Below are 21,594 nucleotides of genomic sequence, written 5' to 3'. Positions count from 1 at the left end.
TATTGTGTTTATGTGCGGGCGGTCGAGCACCGTCCCTCTTTTATTATTTACTGTTTGAGACCGGGGAGAGAGACGGTCTTGTAATGTGCAGTAAGTGGGGATGGAGTTAAAACCCCTTCCCTGTAACTCTCGTGGGAATGTGGCTGGAGCCTTAATAAGGTAATTTATTAATAGGTAATTAAGGCTCCAGCCACGAATATAAAAGACCCACTCTCGGCTCAGAGGGGTGGTTGGATGTTCAGAGGTGTAACGAGAGCGAGAGCGAGAGAAGCGAGAGAATTAAAAGAAACAAAACATACAGGACCAGTGAAGGCTATTGCCCAGCCTGACCTGTGTTATTTTTGTGTTTGAGATTTGTTTTGTTTACCTTTTTTATTTTGCTCTGTGAGCAAGTTTCTTTTTGTTAAAACTTTTTATTTTATTTTTGCATTTAATAAACGGCGTGCTGCGTCTTTTTGCCCTGCACTACTGCCTGTGTTTTCTTTCCGGTTCCTGAACCTGACGTCACCACCCACACGCCACACAAAGCCATCTGTGACATACACAAGCCATCTGTGACATACACATTGGAGCACATTCTACAACAAGGACTATCTATATACAGACGTGCTCAAATTTGTTGGTACCCTTACAGCTCATTGAAATAATGCTTCATTCCTCCTGAAAAGTGATGAAATTAAAAGCTATTTTTATCATGTATACTTGCATGCCTTTGGTATGTCATAGAATAAAGCAAAGAAGCTGTGAAAAGAGATGAATTATTGCTTATTCTACAAAGATATTCTAAAATGGCCTGGACACATTTGTTGGTACCCCTTAGAAAAGATAATAAATAATTGGATTATAGTGATATTTCAAACTAATTAGTTTCTTTAATTAGTATCACACATGTCTCCAATCTTGTAATCAGTCTTTCAGCCTATTTAAATGGAGAAAAGTAGTCACTGTGCTGTTTGGTATCATTGTGTGCACCACACTGAACATGGACCAGAGAAAGCAAAGGAGAGAGTTGTCTGAGGAGATCAGAAAGAAAATAATAGACAAGCATGGTAAAGGTAAAGGCTACAAGACCATCTCCAAGCAGCTTGATGTTCCTGTGACAACAGTTGCAAATATTATTAAGAAGTTTAAGGTCCATGGAACTGTAGCCAACTTCCCTGGGCGCGGCCGCAAGAGGAAAATCGACCCCAGAGTGAACAGAAGGATAGTGCAAATGGTAGAAAAAGAACCATGGATAACTGCCAAAGAGATACAAGCTGAACTCCAAGGTGAAGGTACGTCAGTTTCTGATCGCACCATCCGTCGCTTTTTGAGCGAAAGTGGGCTCCATGGAAGAAGACCCAGGAGGACTCCACTTTTGAAAGAAAAACATAAAAAAGCCAGACTGGAATTTGCTAAAATGCATATTGACAAGCCACAATCCTTCTGGGAGAATGTCCTTTGGACAGATGAGTCAAAACTGGAGCTTTTTGGCAAGTCACATCAGCTCTATGTTCACAGACGAAAAAATGAAGCTTTCAAAGAAAAGAACACCATACCTACAGTGAAACATGGAGGAGGCTCGGTTATGTTTTGGGGCTGCTTTGCTGCGCCTGGCACAGGGTGCCTTGAATCTGTGCAGGGCACAATGAAATCTCAAGACTATCAAGGCATTCTGGAGCGAAACGTACTGCCCAGTGTCAGAAAGCTCTGTCTCAGTTGCAGGTCATGGGTCCTCCAACAGGATAATGACCCAAAACACACAGCTAAAAGCACCCAAGAATGGATAAGAACAAAACATTGGACTATTCTGAAGTGGCCTTCTATGAGTCCTGATCTGAATCCTATCGAACATCTATGGAAAGAGCTGAAACTTGCAGTCTGGAGAAGGCACCCATCAAACCTGAGACAGCTGGAGCAGTTTGCTCAGGAAGAGTGGGCCAAACTACCTGTTAACAGGTGCAGAAGTCTCATTGAGAGCTACAGAAAACGTTTGATTGCAGTGATTGCCTCTAAAGGTTGTGCAACAAAATATTAGGTTAGCGGTCCCATCATTTTTGTCCATGCCATTTTCATTTGTTTTCTTATTTACAATATTATGTTGAATAAAAAATCAAAAGCAAAGTCTGATTTCTATTAAATATGGAATAAACAATGGTGGATGCCAATTACTTTTGTCAGTTTCAAGTTATTTCAGAGAAAATTGTGCATTCTTCGTTTTTTGTGGAGGGGTACCAACAAATTTGAGCACGTCTGTAGGTGGGACGGACTGCACTTAAACAAAAAGGGAACCAATCTACTCGGAGAAGCATTTAAACTAGAAAGGAAGGGGGGAGAAAACAAAAAAACAGAAGGGAGACCACATCAAAACAAGGGCAACAACTCAGGTAAGACCACTATTTAATGTATTTATCTAAATGCTAGAAGTCTCAGAAACAAAATGTTAGAACTTGAAGCCACTGCACTAAAAAGTAACTATGATGCGATAGGTGTTACAGAAACTTGTTTGTCTGTGAGTGATGGAGACAAATATAATATTAGTGGGCATACACTGTATAGGAAAGACAGGGCAAGTGTATCTTGCCCCCACTCACAGTGAGGCAGATGGTTCGGGAGGCAAAGGGAAATCCAAGGGCCACAGTTGGAGAATTACAGAACGTGGTTGCATCTTGGGGTCACCAAGTCTCCAAATCTACAATTAGACGCCACCTCCATGCCAATAGGCTATTTGGAAGTGCCTGGAGTTTGCTAAACGGCATTGGCACTTCGATTGGAACCGGGTGCTATGGTCAGATGAGACGAAAATAGAGCTCTTTGGTCAGCGGTGGGTTTGGCGTCGAAAGAAGGATGCATGTGCAGAAAAGAACCTCATAGCTACTGTAAAATATGGTGGTGGATCTTTGATGTTATGGGCTGTTTTGCTTCCACTGGCCCTGGGGCCCTTGTTAAGGTCAACGGCATCATGAACTCTACCCTGTACCAAGACATTTTAGCCAAAAACCTGGTTGCCTCTGCCAGGAGGCTGAAACTTGGGCGCAAGTGGATCTTCAAGCAAGACAATGACCCCAAGCACACATCAAAATCCACACAGAAATGGTTAATTGACCACAAAATCAACATTTTGCAATGGCCATCTCAGTCAGACTTGAAGCCCATTGAAAACCTGTGGTTTCAATTGAAGAGGGCAGTCCATAAGCGCAGACCGAAGGATATCAAGGATCTGGAAAGATTCTGTATGGAGGAATGGTTTAAGATCCCTCCCAATGTGTTCTCCAATCTCATTAAACATTATAGAAAAAGACTCAGTGCCGTTATCCTTGCAAGGGGAGGGTGCACAAAGTACTGAAAACAAGGGTGCCAATAATTGTGACATTTTTTTTGGAAATAAATATAATTTGAGAAATGTGTAATTTTGGTTGATTCCATTGAATCATTAATAAAGTCAAATATATTCCACATGTTGGAAAATTACAATATAGCTCAGTACTGGTATTATTTATTTTATACAGTCTTTTCTGCTCATCTTTATCAAGGGTGCCAGTAATTTTGGAGGTGACTGTATCTGAACTAATCTGTTGGATTCATTCTCGAACACGCAGGATGCAGTGCAACATGTGGACTTTTGGCTGGAGCAATTCCGGAAACATCCTACACAAAGGAGGGGGGGTTAATGAGCCGAGGATTGGTGGACTTTAACTGAACCTAACAAACAGGGTCTCTACAAGATCATAAATAGATCGGAGCCTTGGATAAGAATTTATTGAGGAAGCAAAAGCGGGAGACGGCAGAAGGAAGTCATAAATTATATAGTGGGGTCATCCCATGCAGGGTGAGTCAATTATAGTCCAAAAACAACGGAAGACAGTTGTAGGGGCAATTTATAGGTCTTTGTGTGAAAGTCCTATAAGAACTGGCAACTTGCAGCAAGAACTTTGAATTGGTTTCTGAACTGGTTTCTCAGTCTAACATGGCTCCATAAGAGAAGATAGCGCTAAGTTTTATACCTCTTGTCTGCAAGAAGATTCTGTACCCTGCAATAAACGAACGTCAAAGAAAGCTCAGTGGTCAGGACTCCTGCTAATAGGAAAAGAGACGTCTGCGAGTCAGTTTATCTACGCGTCGAAACGAACCATTCCCGGCTCCGATACAAGCTTCTGTTCCCAGTCGTAACCACAGCATAACGAGACTGTGTCTGCCTGCGAGGCAAAGCATTCAAAGAGAAGAAACCACACAGCATAGCGAGACTGTGTCTGCCTTTGAGGCGAAGCATTCAAAGAAGAAAACGCACAGCATAACGAGACTGTGTCTGCCTGCGAGGCAAAGCATTCAAAGAAGAAACACGCAGCATAACGAGACTGTGTCTGCTTGCGAGGTGAAGCATTCAAAGAAGAAAACACACAGGACGTGTGTGAAACCCCCACTTGGGTTTTGAAGATAAAGGAGCCCAACCCTAACCCTAACCCTAACCCTAACCCAGCCGTAGGTGTGATATGTTATTAGAAAAATTGTAATTGTGAATTTGCATTTCAATATTAAGTGCTTGTGTTTCACGAGTTATTTTGTCTGTGAGCAATAAGCGCCGGGCCACTGTCTGTGTAAGTTGAGCTGAGGGAACTGTCTGCAGAGTGACGTCATCACCTGCCGGCAGATCCGCGCAGCCTGTACTGAGATTGAGACAGAGGAGTTGATGTACTGTGTTAGAATGAGATGTTGAACCGATACTGAATGTTAGGAGAGCAATAGGATTCTACTTGTACTGTAGTTTAATTGCATTATTGAAAAACGACATCTATAGAAGCATATACATTCAAAGAATAGGTGTTGACTTGTGCTGCATTGATATGTATGTGAACTGCTACCTCACGATGATTTTCTAGGGTTTTCCTTTCTGTACCCTTATTATTATTATCTAATAAACTGCTACAATATTTTAACCTGCCTTGTTGTTGTTGAGGGTGTTTTGTGTGTTCATTGTAATTCCTTGATCTTATACACATCATTAAATAAAATAATATTGATGAGGTCTTAATTAACGTGAATGTATATTCAGATTATTTAACAGATAACTAATAGATTGTCTGTGTTTAGTCGGTGATCTAATATGGTAATGGTAATATAGTATTCATTCAAGCTGATTAACGCACGTTAATTTGAACTGTATTAATTATACAAGTTAATTAAGTGTTAATTATTAAACAAACTAACATAATTAGCCCCACACTTGGTAACCCCTGCTTGTTTACAGTACCAGACGGATGGTGATGTTTGGGGGTTTGGAATCCCAAGGTTTCTATGATGAGTTATCTACAGTGGCTCTCAAAAGTATTCACCCCCCCCATCCCCCCCTTGGACTTTTCCACATTTTATTGTGTTACAACATGGAATCAAAATTGATTTAATTAGGAGTTTTTGCCATTGATCAACACAAAAAAAGGCCATAATGTCAAAGTGAAAAATAAAATCTAAAAATTGTTCTAAATTAATTACAAATATAAAACAGCACAAGTTTACGAACAGCATAAATTACTGCTCATTATACAGGAGAGATCGGGGTTTGCATCTCATTATAAATAGATTTGCAGTGTGAAATCAAGATTTAGAACTTTTTTCTGGAAGTAAAGAAAACATTATACTGTTATAGCATAGCGCAAACAGACACTTGGCACACTGAAAACAAACTGAAACGTAATCTAAAAGAAACGGTCCCCAAAAGTGTAAAGTATGAATAAAACTAAACTTGTTTCAATACATGGAAGTTTACCATGGTATATTTGTACCACAATTCTGCAGTTAATACCATGTTTGTACTGGTCTGTACCCTAAGCTTCTATACAGGCTTTAAATGTAAGAATATAGCAAGAAACGTTTTGTTTGAGTCTATATATATTTTAGTTGTGTAAAGGAAAAAAGTACATACAGTAGACTACCAATTACTTTTCAGCGTATTTCAATTGTCTATGCACTGCACCATTAATTACTGCTAAGAACATATTTCAGCTAGGGCATCTGCTGTCAAAACATAGTCACTATAGGAACAGCAGGGTGGCTCGCGGGAGTAGCAAGTCGTAGGGGGGGGCTTTAATTAGGGATGGGCACCAATATTGGTATTTCGATATGATATTGTTTGATAGATAATTTCCATATCGCATAGAAATACTTTTTATTGCTAATACAGCTAAAAATACAAACACAGTATAATCAAGTTAATTTTATATTAATACAGCAAACCCTGAACAAACCACTCATTGTTAGTCTCGTAGGCAAACATCAAACATAAAGTAGTATTAAACCAGTTTATTCCATTGATTGCGTTTTTCTTTTTCTAAGAACCTGATGTAATGTATTTCAAACATTCAATAGCTATAAATCAAGAAAAACAACACATCCACACCCTGTGTCCCCTCTCTCGTGTGCTCTACTCCCGTTTCTTCACCTGTTTCCTCTCACCGGCCAATCCCTTCCCGGAAACTATATTCTGTTTTCAAAAAGTGCGCGCATCAACTAATTAAGAAACAGGACCGTCTTTTTTAAAGGGATACACACCTAAAAACAAACTTAACACAAAAACACATAAACAGGACAAAATACCTGCTTAAATAATTTGATATATGTATATATCTTTTTTTTTCTTCTTCCATACAGAACGTGCTAGCAAAGTACCGAATGCTATTTGCATGCTGCATTAAGCACTATTGGGATTATTGTGAGATAGGCGCATGCGTCAGTGTGGTTCATTGCATTTTTTCCCATGCGATTACTTACACTGTTATTAATGTATTTTTAAAATGTGAACTTTCATTATTATAAATGAGATGTACTTTTAAAACATCAAAACACATCTCAAAATAATGCAACATTCAGCATGACACCGTACTTAATACATTCAGATGTGTCGTGCATTTATAAGCAGAGATTACATTACTTCCCGATTGGCTAGTCAGTTTTGAGGTGGCTGATGATGGCATGGATTAGTAAAACAATATAACAAGACCTTGTTTTCTCCATGGATATTGTGAAGCAAAGCACCACTAAGGGCCAGACCAAATCAAAGTTAACACTTAGCGAACGAGGACGGGAAAGCATTTGCAGTAACAAAACACAAGAAAAATTCCAAGCAAAATCTCGCAGAACCAAAACAAGCCTTTCGCCCTTTCGGGGGGGGGGGGGGGGGGGGGGGGGAGAGTGGCGGTACTCACAGTACTCTCAGGCTCCCTGTCCAGCTCTCTCTCTCTGACTAAGTCTCCCTGTCCAGCTCTCTCTTTCCATGGGTGCGTTCACGATACGCAGATTCTGAGGAAAACCTGTCCAAGTTCATCGTCTGCGTGAACTCAGCCGGAAAAGACGTCACCAGGTCACGCATCCACGGGCTTAAAAGTCTGCACAGCCGTGCAGCTTCTCAAGAGGTCCTGAATGAATCAGCAGGAGGCAAGAGGGGACTGTCAGGGGTCGCTGTGTCAGTCTGTGCTGGGTTCCGTCCCAGGGAGGGAGCAAGGCGGTCCCGGTGCAGGACCACTTTGCGCCCTCTAGGTGGAAGCTGCACCCGGTACACTACCTCCCCGATCCACTCTAGGACCTGGCTGGGCCCGAGCCAGTGGCTGTCCAGCTTGGGGCAATGGCCTCGCTTTCTCTTAGGGCTGAAGATCCAAACAAGCTCCCTGGCGATGAAGTAGCAGCCCCGAGCCCTGAGGTTCTGCCCGATACCAGCAGCCTGCAATTGGTCCCGGGCAAAGTGGTGGGCTACCTCCAGCCGGACCTGCAGCCTCCGGGTGTACTCAGGACCTGGGGGTACACTGGGGGTGTCTGAGGGGCGGCCGAAGATCATCTCCGCTGGCGTGCAGAGCTCACGACCCAGCATGAGCAGAGCTGGAGTGCAGGCAGTGGAGTCCTGCACAGCTGAACGACAGGCCAGCAACACAAGAGGCAGTTGGGTGTCCCAGTCTTTTTGGTGGCTTGTGGTGGTCACAGCCAGCTGTACGGCCAGCGTGCGGTTGAAACGCTCAACCAATCCATCACTCTGCGGGTGGAGGGGAGTGGTCCGGGTCTTCTGGATCCCCAGGCGCCGACAAATCTCCGCAAAGACCCGGGACTCGAAGTTGCGTCCCTGGTCTGAATGGCGCTCCTGGAGGATCCCGAACCGGCTGAAGAACCCCTCCAGCAGTGCTTCAGCGCCCGTCTCTGCCTCCTGGTCTGGCAGAGCGTATGCCTCCGGCCACTTGGTGAAGTAGTCAAAGGCCACCAGGACGAACCGGTTCCCCTTCTCTGAGCACGGAAAGGGGCCTAAGACATCCACGGCGACCCTCTCCATGGGTCCGCTGACTTGGTACTGCTGGAGGGGGGCGTGCGACCGGCTCGGGGGTTCTTTTCGAGCAGTGCAGGTGTCATAGAGTGGTCCTCAACATCCCGTCTGCACTGCCCCCAGTAGAAGGACTGTCGGAGCTGCCGGAGCGTCTTCGTGACCCCGATGTGGCCGGTGCCTGGGGTCCCATGGTGGGCCTTGAGCACCTCCAGGCGCAATGCTTGGGGGACGACCACCTGCCATCTCACCTCCCCTGTTGCTGGCTCCTTCCACTGCCATTGGAGGACGCCATCCTTCAAACCCAGCCCTGTCCACTGCGACCAGAGCCCCCGGGTGGCAGTAGAGTATCTTGCTACCTCTTCCCAGGGTGGTCTCCACTGGTCCTCCAGCCACTGCAGCACAGGACAGAGGTCTGGGTTAGCCTCCTGGTGCCTCCTCCACTCCGTCCTCTCCACTGGCACCAGCATACAGCACTGTTCCGTACTTCCTGAGGACAGCTCGGCCTCCTTCTGTTCCCTCCGGTCACAGTGTGCACAGACCTCCTGGGCACAGGGTCGGCGGGACAGGGCGTCCGCATTAGCGTGCTTTTCCCCTGCCCGATGCTGGATGGAATAGTTAAACGCTTGTAGTTGTTCTATCCAGCGGGCAACCTGTCCCTCCAGCTCCTGGAAGGTCAGGAGCCACTGCAGGGCTGTGTGGTCCGTCCGCACTGTGAAGGGGAGCCCACAGAGGTAATGGCGGAAGTTGCGGACCGACTCGACCACTGCCAGCAGCTCCCATCGCGTCACACTACCGGCGCTCGGTCTTGCTGAGCGACCGGCTGTAGTATGCAACTACCTGCTCACCGTCTGACCCAGGCTGTGACAGGACAGCTCCGATTCCCTTGTCGCTCGCGTCAGTGTCCAGCAAGAAGGTGGAGTGGGGGTCTGGGGGTGCCAACACAGGGGACTGACACAAGGCCATTTTCAGGCTGTCGAATGCCTCCCGACGTTCCTGGGTCCACTCAAAGGGCTCACCCTTACGCAGGAGGCAGTGTAAGGGAGCAGCGATGGTGGCGAAGCCCTGCACAAACCTCCTATAGTAGGACGCGAGTCCAAGGAAGCCTCTCAGCTGGCGGAGGTTGATGGGGGTAGGCCAGTCTCTGACTGCTGCGACCTTGCAGGGCTCCGTACTGATACCGTCCTCTCCAACTCGATGACCCAAGAAGGTAACCACCTTGCGCAAGAACTTCAGTCCTGCCTCTGTGACTCGTCGGAGCACTTCTCGCAGGGAGGCCAGGGCCGCCTGGAAGGTTCCCATGGACCAGCAGGTCGTCCAAGTACACCAGGCACTCTGTAGGGGGCATGCCGACCAGCACTTTTTCCATGAGTTGCTCGAACGTTGCGGGGGCGTTGCAAAGTCCGAACGGCATCACGGTGCATTGCCAGAGCCCTCGGCCAGTGGAGAAGGCAGTCTTGGGTCGGGCAGCTGGGGACAGGGCCACGTGCCAGTAGCCACTCTTTAGGTCAAGGGAGGAGAACCACTTCGACCCGGCCACCAGGTCCAGGGACTCGTCAATGCGGGGGAGGGGGTAGGAGTCCTTCTCCGTGACATCATTCAGGCGTCTGTAGTCGACACAGAAGCGCCACTTGCCATCTTTCTTCGGAACCATGACCACCGGGGATGTCCAGGGACTGTCTGAGGGCTCAATGATTCCAGCCTCCCGCATCTCCTTTAGTGCCTCCTTTGTAGCCTCCTGGCGGGACAGTTGTTGGCGGCGGGGCTGCAGCTTGATGGGCCGGGCCTCCCCCGTGTCGATGGAATGTTGGACCATGTGTGTCTGGCCGACGTCTTCAGGGTTGGTAGCGAAGCTTCAGGCAGTAGGTCAGTAACAGCTCCCATAGCTGGGCCTGTTGCTCCGGGTGAAGCCCCTCACAATTCTGGCGCCAGACTGCGGTCACTGTGGCAACAGTGGGGTCCTCCATAGTACCTGGGGGGGGGGAGCAGACGAAGTTGGGGCTGATGCGGTCATCTTTGCTACTGATGGGGGCTTGGAAAAGGAGGGTCTCCGTCCCTGGCGGCTGGGGGCCCAGGGAAGGGCTGAGGTCCCCTGGGCTGGCATGGAGGGCTGTGGGAGTGGAAGTCCTCTCCGGCGCTGGGCCCGTCGGAATGCTGCGCTGCCCCTGGGGGCAGGGGTAGGCGATGGGGTCAGTACGCGCTGGCGTGGTGGGGTCTGGGAGAGGGCTGAGGTCCCCCGGCCCAGTGTGGAGTGGCGTGGGCCATGGCGGTGTAACAGTGGGTATGGCTGGCTCATTAGCTCCCCTCTCTTAGCAGTCTGGCCCTGACGAGCAAAGGCGTCCCGGCCCAGCTACCCCGGCGGGAAGGCTCGCCCCTCCGGATAGGCCAAGGCCAAGGCCGGTACCCCTTGTAAGTGCAATGTCCCGGTTTGGAGGTCCAGTTGCCTGCCTGTGTAGTGCAGGAAGTCCAGACCCAGTATGCAGGGGTCCTGGACAGCTGCTACCCAGACAGAGTGGTGTACTGTCCGCCCAGCCACTTCTATGGCCAGGTTGCCCCTCCCTTTCATAGGCGTCAGCTCCCCAGTGACTGTGCGGAGTTGGACAGTTGTGGGTTCCAGCCGGACCCCCTCTGGGAGCGCATCGGGGCGGACCCTCCCAATAGTACTCAAAGAAATGAAAAAAGTTATTTACAAACCGCTAACCAAGATCATGCAACAGTCTCTTGACACAGGGGTTGTACCGACAGACTGGAAAATAGCAAACATAATACCGATCCACAAAAAAGGAGACAAAACCGAACCAGGTAACTACAGGCAAATAAGCCTGACTTCTATTATAATGTAAACTTATGGAAACTATAAGATCCAAAATGGAAAATTACCTATATGGTAACAATATCCTGAGAGACAGCCAGCATGGTTTTAGGAAAGGGAGATCGTGTCTAACTAACCTGTTTGATTTTTTTGTGGATGTAAAATTGACAATGGATAATTGCAAAGCATACAACATGGTTTATTTAGATTTCCAGAAAGCTTTTGACAAAGTCCCGCATAAAAGATTAATTCTCAAACTGAACGCAGTAGGGATTCAAGGAAATGCATACACATGGATTAGGGAGTGGTTGACATGTAGAAAACAGAAAGTACTGATTAGAGGAGAAACCTCAAAATGGAGGGAGGTAACCAGTGGTGTACCACAGGGATCAGTATTAGGTCCTCTGCTATTCCTAATCTACATTAATGATTTAGATTCTGGTATAGTAAGCAAACTCGTTAAATTTGCAGACGACACAAAAATAGGAGGAGTGGCAAACACTGTTGCAGCAGCAAAGGTCATTCAAAATGATCTAGACAGCATTCAGAAGTGGGCAGACACATGGCAAATGAAATTTAATAGAGAAAAGTGTAAAGTATTGCATTATAATATCATATGGGAGATACTGAAATTGAGAAGGGAACTATGAAAAAGACCTAGGAGTTTGTGTTGACTCAGAAATGTCTTCATCTAGACAATGTGGAGAAGCTATAAAAAAGGCCAACAAGATGCTCGGATATATTGTGAAAAGTGTTGAATTTAAATCAAGGGAAGTAATGTTAAAACTCTACAATGCACTAGTAAGACCTCACCTAGAATATTGTGTTCAGTTCTGGTCACCTCGTTACAAAAAAGATATTGCTGCTCTAGAAAGAGTGCAAAGAAGAGCAGCCAGAATTATTCCGGGTTTAAAAGGCATGTCGTATGCAGACAGGCTAAAAGAATTGAATCTATTCAGTCTTGAACAAAGAAGACTACGCGGTGATCTGATTCAAGCATTCAAAATCCTAAAAGGTATAGACAATGTCGACCCAGGGGACTTCTTTGACCTGAAAAAAGAAACAAGGACCAGGGGTCACAAATGGAGATTAGATAAAGGGGCATTCAGAACAGAAAATAGGTGGCACTTTTTTACACAGAGAATTGTGAGGGTCTGGAACCAACTCCCCAGTAATGTTGTTGAAGCTGACACCCTGGGATCCTTCAAGAAGCTGCTTGATGAGATTCTGGGATCAATAAGCTACTAACAACCAAATGAGCAAGATGGGCTGAATGGTCTCCTCTCGTTTGTAAACTTTCTTATGTTCTTCTTATGTTCTTAAATATGTATAGCGTGGACGGCCAGGACAGCAGGTTACAATGTAAAGAGACGTGGCATGTTTGTATGCAGCGTAATTCTGAGCTACTAAAAAAAAAAGACTCCTTGTTGACACTTATCCAAGCAACTTGTTACATTATATGAATATTTAAGTTTGTTTAAGTTATATTTTGAATGCATGCTGTAAGCTAGTGTTTCATTTCTCCATTTGGTAGCTTCTTTCTTCCTGTGTGTGCATGCTGCTGTTCGGGGTGCCATTGCTGCCCATGTGTGTTGAGGTTTGATTCTGCATTCATGTGCAGGTTACATTCATGTGGAGAGTATGAGGGATAATGATACACCGTACACCTATAATAGCTGCTTGGTGGGGTAATGTTAACGGTTATCGTATTGTATTCCAATTCTGTGCATTCTCGCTGAGCTCTCTTTTGTGCATTTGTGCTGTATTGGTAATGAATGCAGGCGGTTTTGCGAGGCACAAACACATTTGTGAATTGAACACAAATGGATATATTCCAATTTCATGCCGCTGCTTTGTGCCGTGTTTGCTCGCCCCTCCCCTCCCCAACCCTGGCTCTCCTCTGCGCTCCGCTCAGCAAGAATCACACTGCGATCTGCTTAAAATAGAAATGGAAGAGAACCAAACTCCCTGCTGCCCTAGACCTCTACCGCACTCTCCTCTCCTCCTTCTCCTCTACTCTTTCCTCTGCTAAATGTACTTATTTCCAATCTGTAATCCAAGCCTCCACTAACAACCCACGTAAACTATTCTCTACCTTCTCCTCCCTCCTAAACCCTCCCCCCTCCTCCTCCCTCCTCTATCTCTCCTGATGACTTTGCCTCCTTCTTCTCTTCTAAAATCTCAAATATCAGCAACCTCTTTAACACCTCTCCCTCCCCCGCACCCCCTCCTGCTCCAACCCCTACACCCACTGCATCCCCTACTAACTCACCCTACTTCTCCACCTTCTCGCCCCTCTCAGACTCTGACCTCTCCTCCCTGCTCCAGGGTCACAAACCCACCATGTGTGCCCTGGACCCCCTCCCCACTCACCTCTTTCAAGCTGCTGCTCCTGCTCTACTTCCCTTCATCTCCTCCCTTCTCAACACCTCTCTACTTTCTGGTGTCTTTCCCTCTGCCTTCAAAAAAGCCTCTATCACTCCCCTCCTCAAAAAACCTACCCTCGACCCCACCTCCCTCCAGAGCTACCGTCCTGTCTCCCTCCTACCCTTCCTCTCCAAAACCCTCGAGCTGTACACCGCCAGCTCTCTGCTCGACCCTCTCCAATCTGGCTTCCGCTCTGCTCACTCCACTGAAACTGCCCTCCTGTCTGTCACCAACTCACTAAACTCTGCCCGAGCTGCCTCTTTCTCCTCAGTCCTAATTCTCCTCCACCTCTCTGCTGCCTTTGACACTGTTGATCACTCTATTCTACTATCCTCTCTCGCTGACCTGGGAATCTCTGGCACTGCTCTGGCCTGGTTCTCCTCCTACCTCTCCAACCGCACTTACCAGGTAACCTGGCGTGGAGCAACCTCCACACCTTGCCCTCTCTCAACAGGAGTACCCCAAGGGTCAGTCTTGGGTCCTCTCCTGTTCCCTCTCTACACCCGCTCCCTGGGCACCCTCATTGCATCCTATGGTTTCTCATACCATTTCTATGCTGATGATGCTCAGATTTTCCTCTCCTTCCCCACCTCTGACTCCCCCATCCCCTCCCGTATCTCTACCTGTCTGTCTGCTATTTCCTCCTGGATGCACTCGCATCATCTCAAACTCAACCTCTCTAAATCTGACCTCCTTTTCTTTCCCTCCTCCTCCTCCCCCTCCTCTGATCTCTCTATCTCTGTTCCTCTGGAATCTACCACACTCTCTCCTTCTTCTTCCGCTAAGAACCTCGGAGTCACCCTGGACCCCTGCCTCTCTTATTCCCAGCACATCTCCACTCTGGCATGCACTTGCCGATGCTTCTTGAGCAACATCCGAAGAATCCGACTCTTCCTCACCAACTACGCCACCCAGCTCCTGGTCAGGCCTTGGTACTCTCCCGTCTAGACTACTGCAACTCCCTCCTGGCTGGCCTCCCTGTGTCCGCCACCCGTCCGCTCCAGCTCATCCAGAAGTCTGCTGCCCGCCTGGTGTTCTCTCTGCCTCGCTTCTCCCACGCAACTCCACTACTCAGCTCGCTCCACTGGCTCCCGATCACCGCTCGCATCCAGTTCAAGACTCTTGTACTAGCCTACAGATGCCTTGACCAGACTGTACCCAGCTACCTCCAGACCCTCATCTCTCCCTACACCCCCACTCGACCTCTCCGCTCCGCCTGCACTAGAAGACTGGCTCTACCTCCTCTACGCTCCCCTGCATCCGGAGCCCGCTCCTTCTCCACCCTCGCCCCGCAGTGATGGAATGACCTTCCTACAGATGTCAGGACTGCCCAGTCCCTGACCACATTCTGGCGCCTCCTCAAGACTCACCTCTTCAGACAGCACCTGTAGAACTTCTGTGTTTTTCCCCTGGGACACTATCACCCTTCCTTAAATGCGCTTTACTTGCTCTTATCTGCCCCCTATTTTACTGCATTTAATCCTGTACTTTAGAGTACTGTAATCTGCCAAGTGTTTAATCTGTAGTTTTTCGTATTTAATTATATCCTGATGTAACTATCACTGATACTTATCTGCTGTATTATTGAATCGTATTTTGTCACACTTGTACTTGCTTGAACCAAAGTCATTGTATTTATCTTGCTCTTAATTGTATTATTACTTGTACTGTGATACTTGAAATGTATTTGCTTACGATTGTAAGTCGCCCTGGATAAGGGCGTCTGCTAATAAATAAATAATAATAATAATACTGTGACAGAAATACAATGAGTTCTGGTGATAAATCTTCCTCCCGACCTGTGAGGGCGCTAAAGAACGGGAGGAGAAGTATCTGGAAGGGCTGGCCTGACAGTTCGTTTCCGGGACCGGGAAGTGGGTCAGCCTGGAAAGAAGCGAGACTCTGTTGTAAGACCGTATTGATTTGACAGGTAAACGAGGGGCAGCTGCAAGTAATAAGGCAGCTGCAACCGTTTACCTAGATATCATGCGGGATTACATATAGGGGCCAGGGTAACGTTGTTCTTTTCCTTCGTTTTGGGTAAAGCTCGAGAGAGAGAAGGACTGAGAGAGGAGCTCTCAATAATAAATAGCGGCGTGTTACGTGTTTTTGTGTTGTGTTTGTCTGTGTTGTAATTGTTTGTGTTTTTACATCACCAGACAGTTAGAGCACATCTCCGGAGCTGTCGCCGAGGGTCAGCACAATCCGGAACACCACTGCACTACCGTCACAAAAAATACTTGTGTTTGCACAAAGCACCAGCACGACTGCACTCACCCAGGACTGGTGACCGTGTGTTTATTTTTGTTCAGGACTATGCCCTGTTTCGTTATCCCCGTGCTTTACACATTGGTGTGTATAGCTGGGAGTTTATTATTTGACGGTCACCAGACCTGGATTATAAATAAAGCACCTTTTCCACTGTATACCGTTGTCTGCCTGTCACTCCTGCATCGCATCACCGCTACACCTGTTCCCCTTCACTAGCCACTTTGCCACAAATACATATATAGGGTATAAAATATTGAAATTTGAAACTTTTGAAGTTTTAGGAAAGTTTATAAATGATTACTATAACTTTAATAACGTTAATTAATGTTCTGTGTGAGCCATTACGGATAATAAATACATATTTAATTACATTAAAATATAACCCTGGTGAAAAAATCCTATCAGAAATTTTATAGGAATGCTTCAGAAATTGAAATAATTCCTACCAGATCATAGAGGAACTTCTTATAAGATTTTTCTTATCCTATTAAATGGTATAAGAAACTTTAGAATCTAAAATGATTTAAAAGCATATCCTATAATTATCAAGAGGATGTATGTGGTCTCGCAGGATTTGCTGATGACAAAAACTATGAACAAAATCATCTTCAAAGAGAAGCTCACTCAGCAAAAGTTGAAGTGACATGTTGTATTTTGATTCTACAAACAGCTTACGCCTCCCAAAAGCTATGCAGACATTTTAAGTAACAACTAGTCTTACATTATAACTATCACAGCTGGTGCAACCCGTGAAAAGTCAGTAATGTGTAAAATCAATGTTAGTAAAGACTTACGCTTTAACTAAGCTAAGTAAGAACTTATGCACAGCTGGTGCAAACCAGCCCAGAGCCCTAGTTAGGCAAGTTAAATAATGCAGTTTTTTTACATAGTGAGATTTGTAGCCTGTAAACCGAAAATAGCAAAAATACTCCCATGCCAGTGGATTTGTTTGTTTTATTGTCCAAGTTAAAGTTTGGATTTGTACACTGATATAGCGGAAAGCAAGACCGAATGAGACGAGAACACATGAGAAAAGATTTAAATAAGGAGATTCGAGAAGGGAATGAAGATTAACAGGGAGCAGAATGAGGGAGGAGCTTGAGCTCCTGCACCCTGAAACTCACATCATGATTACAAAATAAACAGAAGTGTGCTGAGAATAGCACTGAACCATATCAACCTCTGTCAGTGTCAAACCCCTTTCCCTCACCCTGTTACAGTGACATACATACAGACGTATAGTCACACTACAACACATAAATATCAAGCAGTCTGTGTGTTACTCACCCCAGAACGTTGTGAGTGTTTCAGACAGAGCGCTGTGCTGGACCTGGCAGGAGTACACATCTCCCAGCTCTGGAGTGAAGCTCAGGTACGAGAACATGTTGAGGGTGAAATCTTTATTGGGGTAATACTGGGTGAGGGTGACTCCCTCAGTCACTGGCAGGGTATTCTTGGTCCAGGTCACTTTGATGGTTGCCGGGTGAAAGCCATCGATGAAGCAGATGAGAGTGTTGGGCTTCCCCAGCTCCAGATCATTCTCATGGTACAGTGTAACACGAGGGGCGTCTGTGGAAACAAATAAATATTGTAAGAACAGCACTAATGAAGGTTAGAGAGGGGGCAAAAACAGTCACTCATCACTGACAGGAACACTTTGTTTGAAATTCAATAAAGTCACCATTAATGTGCTTTAAGAGCCATAACTGACATGCTCATAAAGCATCACTTAAGTATTATGTCTAACGCTTCTACTAATATATCTAATAATAAACAATTTTGTTTTATATTAGATACAAAACTGTTTACGTACTGTTTACACATTGTCTGTGTGTGTGTATATACTGTATATATATATATACACTTATATTTGAGCATCAAAAGAAACTTATCACTTATATTTGGATAAAATTCACTAGATGTGATCGAAAAATGACAAACTCTGTTTCAGAGCAGGTGCAGTGACTTTTTATTGTACTGATTTGACATCACGAAGATGCTGCAAAATGATCTGTCGATCTTGGGCAGGTGTTGTGACTCTTGGTCTCTCAGTTCATGGCCTGTCATTGACAGTGTGTGTCTGGTTATACCGTCTCGCCAGGTTTGAAGTTGCTGGCTGTGAGCACCCAAGATGGCGAGCCACAGTACGCTGCCCTAGTCCAGCCTCCAACATGTCGACTGCACGAAGGCGCTGCTCTCTTGACAGACGTGACATACTGTTTTTTTTCTGTGATTTTCTTTATTGCTTTTATTCAAGCTTGCAATTCAACAGCTAAAATCACTCCATAGCCAGTGTCCAATCAACTGTCTCACTAATTAGGTGATTAAGTGCATATGCTTCAGTCATCGTCACTCAAGCGTGTCATGGTCAAGGATGAATGATCGAGTGATTAAAAAGAAACCAAAAACATTTTGTCAAAGTCCATTTTTTGTGTATATTTTTTTTCGAAAATAAATGTGTTCTAATAGTTTATTTTGATGCTCGCTATATATATATATATATATATATATATATATATATATATATATATATATATATATATATATATATATATAGCGTACTCCACAACGCTTTCAAATTAGACTTTACATGTAGAATCTACACAAACTACTCCACATTGATAAAGTTAAAAAATGCATATAGAATATAAATAAGTATGATTTACGGAGAAAAACAGATTAATCTCAGTTGCATCAGTATTCAACCCCTTTGCTACTGCAGCCCTAAATCAGCTCAGGTGCAAATGATTTGTTTGAAAGGTCACAAAATTAGTGAAATGGTTTCAGCCTGTGTGTACTCAGAGTTGTTTAACTTGTAGATCATTTCCCTCAGGTATATAAAGACTTTCAAGCTGCAACTCACATAGTGATCCAACAAACCAACCATGAACACCAAGGAGCTTTCAAACAAGTCAGGGATAAAGTGGTAGAGAGGCACAGAGCCAGAGAAGGGTACAAAAAAAATTCAAAGGTGATGATTATCCCTCTCAGCACAGTGAAGTCCATCATTAAGAAGTGGAAGATGCATCATACCACCCAGACACTACCCAGATCAGGTCGCCCTCCCAAACTGAGCAGCCAGGCAAGCAGGAAACTGGTTCAGGATGTCACTCTGAAGCCAACAATGACCTTGAGAGATCTGCAAAGTTCTGTGTCTGAGATGGGAGTCAGTGTTCACACATCAACAATAAGCTGGTCCCTACACAAAGCTGGCATGTATGGATGGCTGGCAAGAAAGAAGCCATTACTCAAAAAGCCACATCTTAAAGCATGTATGGGTTTGTGAAAAAGCATGTAGATGACACTGCAGACATGTGGAAAAAGGTTTTGTGGTCAGACAAGATAAAAATTTAATTTTCGTCTAAATTCCAAGTGTTATGTCTGGCGCAAGCCCAACACTGCACATCACCCAGTCAACACCATCCCAACTGACAAGCATGGTGGTGGCGGCATCATGTTATGGGGATGCTTCTCTTCAGCAGGGACTGGGAAGCTTGTCAGGATAGAGGGGAGAATGGATGGTGCAAAGTACAGACGAATCCTTGAGTAAAACGTGTTTGAGTCAGCCAAGACTGGGGAGGAAATTCACATTTAAGCAGGACAATGACCCGAAGCACAAAGCCAAAACCACACTGGAGTGGTTGAACAAGAAGTGAATTCATGTTCTTGAGTGACCCAGTCAAAGTCCTGACTTGAATCCAATCGAAAATTAATGGTGAGACTTGAAGATTGCAGTCCATCGACGATCCCCAACAAACTTATCAGAACTGAAGCAATTTTCCCATGAAGAATGGGCAAAAATTTTACCATCCTACTGTGCAAAGCTAGTAGAGACCTATCCAAAAAGACTCATAGCAGTAATTGCTGCAAAAGTTGCTTCTACCAAGTACTGACTTAACACTAAAAGCCCCTCATTTTGACGGTTTTTGGTTTTAAAATGTCATTTTCTCCTGTCATGTAACACATATGGGGCTGTGCGTTCATGTCCTTTCTGTCCGTATGGATTAAATATTCTCACAAAGCATGAAACGCGGGAGTGCAGAAATAAAGGAGATATATTACATTATACCTACAGGCCCCGGGAGCAGTCACATTGACGGCCACACTGAAAACAATTTTATTTGCATTATACAGGACGGTATTCTACTTTATTATTTTTATTTACTAGTCCGCAATGTGTTTAACTGTAATTCGATTAGTGTAACAAGGTGTTAATTTGTGTGTGTGTATATATATATATATATATATATATATATATATATATATATATATATATATATATATATATATATATATAGGGTGATGGTGTGCATTTTTCTATTTTATATTGCTTAATTTGTGTGTTATCTTTATATTATTTATGTATTACGTGTAGTGTTTTCTTTTTTTCACAACGTAACCTTCTCTTTCATTGCCGTGTTTTTGCATGTTAAATTGCTGCTGATCTGTTGCCATAGAGACCCGATGCACTCTGTGTCTATTGTTTCCCTTACCTGTTGCGGAAATGCGAGTGTGGCTTCTTTGAAAAGGGGGGTTTTGTTCTACAGTAGAGGTGGGTTTTTTTTGTTGCTATTTTGTACAGAGTTCCTGAACTGGGAGAACGCATCTTTCTTGCTGTTTTGGAAATTAAGACTGTAGTCTTTCTATTTTGCCGTCGACCGAGAGGGTAAGAACCATTGCAGCAGGGCATATGCAGGGAAGGTTATCGGTTTGGTGCGTGTGTTGATGCTGTGTAATAAACTGTATTGGGTAAATGTTAGTTCAGGGTTATTTTTACTAGTAAGTTGTTCTCCCACCTCAGGCGCTCTCCGGATAGATATTGTTGTATGTGTTTGTTTTCTTTTCTTTTTTCTTTTATTTTTACACGTGCACGTGAAATGTTTTTAAATTAAATGAACCAAAGATGTATTGAAATTATAATAGTCAAAAATAGCAATCTGTGTACTGATACTTTAACGCTAGGATTTTTACAGCCTTGTCTCTTGCATTTTATATTTAATCAGCAGAAAGAATCTAGCATCTGCTGTATTTTGGAATAATTGAGAATTGATTGAGAGTTAAACGCTTTGGACCTGGCTGATGTAGTGGGCCCAAGTCATACGGTTGTGTTTTTTTTTTATTATTTCGTTTTGAAGTTTAAGTATTTTTTTGTTTATTTTAAAGAATAACTTTTTGCTGTGATTTATTTGTTTGAATTTGATTGTGTCAATTGTTTTCTTTGCTGTGTGTAATTATCCAATTATTTATTAATGTCACTTATGTTTTTAGTGTCTTACACTTGGTTAAGTTAGGAACTGCTTTGTCTGTGGCCCCCTTATGCAACCTGGTGTTTAACCTCCTCAAAGCTTACCATTATTGACTGGCATTACGTTAAATCTATCACAATGATGAAAACTTTTTGAATTCTGTAGAGTCTTGAGGGTGGTGTAGTCAATAATCTAATTCTTAATTGTATCTTTTGTTTATTAATAATTAAATTCAAGTAGCATGCTACAACTAGTTTCTACACTCTGCCTGAGTGAATAACTGACAGTATTGTTTTTCAATCAGACTTTTGAAAGGCCAGCTGCACTGCTTTGGTCAGTCAAGTAGCATCGGGATTAGTGAAAATAAATACCAGAGACCGTGGAGTTTTACAACGCAACAAAATATGAAAATGATGTTTGGATCAGATGGCACGGAAGTATTCTGTGAAAGCTGGCTCCCGACGGTGGCCTGTTCAGGTGTTTTACAAAGCATTGGGTACTTTACAAAGAATGTACGGAGCAGAATTTACCAAGGTGAGAATACATTTTACAGTACAGTTAGCACA

At 44.5% G+C, this 21,594-nt stretch overlaps 2 protein-coding genes across 2 annotated transcripts in view; both read right to left on the bottom strand.

Annotated features, from left to right (window-relative positions):
• LOC117968203 (SLA class II histocompatibility antigen, DQ haplotype C beta chain-like) overlaps window positions 1–21,594 on the bottom strand; it is a 401,218-nt gene that overhangs the window by 40,164 nt on the left and 339,460 nt on the right. The window lies entirely within an intron of this gene.
• Window positions 1–21,594, bottom strand: part of LOC117968747 (H-2 class II histocompatibility antigen, A-Q alpha chain-like) — a 45,626-nt gene that overhangs the window by 4,850 nt on the left and 19,182 nt on the right. The window contains exon 3 of the mRNA XM_059009109.1: window positions 17,070–17,351. Coding sequence (XP_058865092.1) covers window positions 17,070–17,351 — 282 coding nt within the window. The remainder of the gene's footprint in view (window positions 1–17,069; window positions 17,352–21,594) is intronic.

This window comes from Acipenser ruthenus, chromosome 38, assembly GCF_902713425.1.
Source record: "Acipenser ruthenus chromosome 38, fAciRut3.2 maternal haplotype, whole genome shotgun sequence".
In the NCBI taxonomy this organism is placed as follows: Eukaryota; Metazoa; Chordata; class Actinopteri; order Acipenseriformes; family Acipenseridae; genus Acipenser; species Acipenser ruthenus.
Note: the sequence above shows the minus strand (reverse complement) of the source record. Positions and strands in the feature narration are given on the sequence as shown.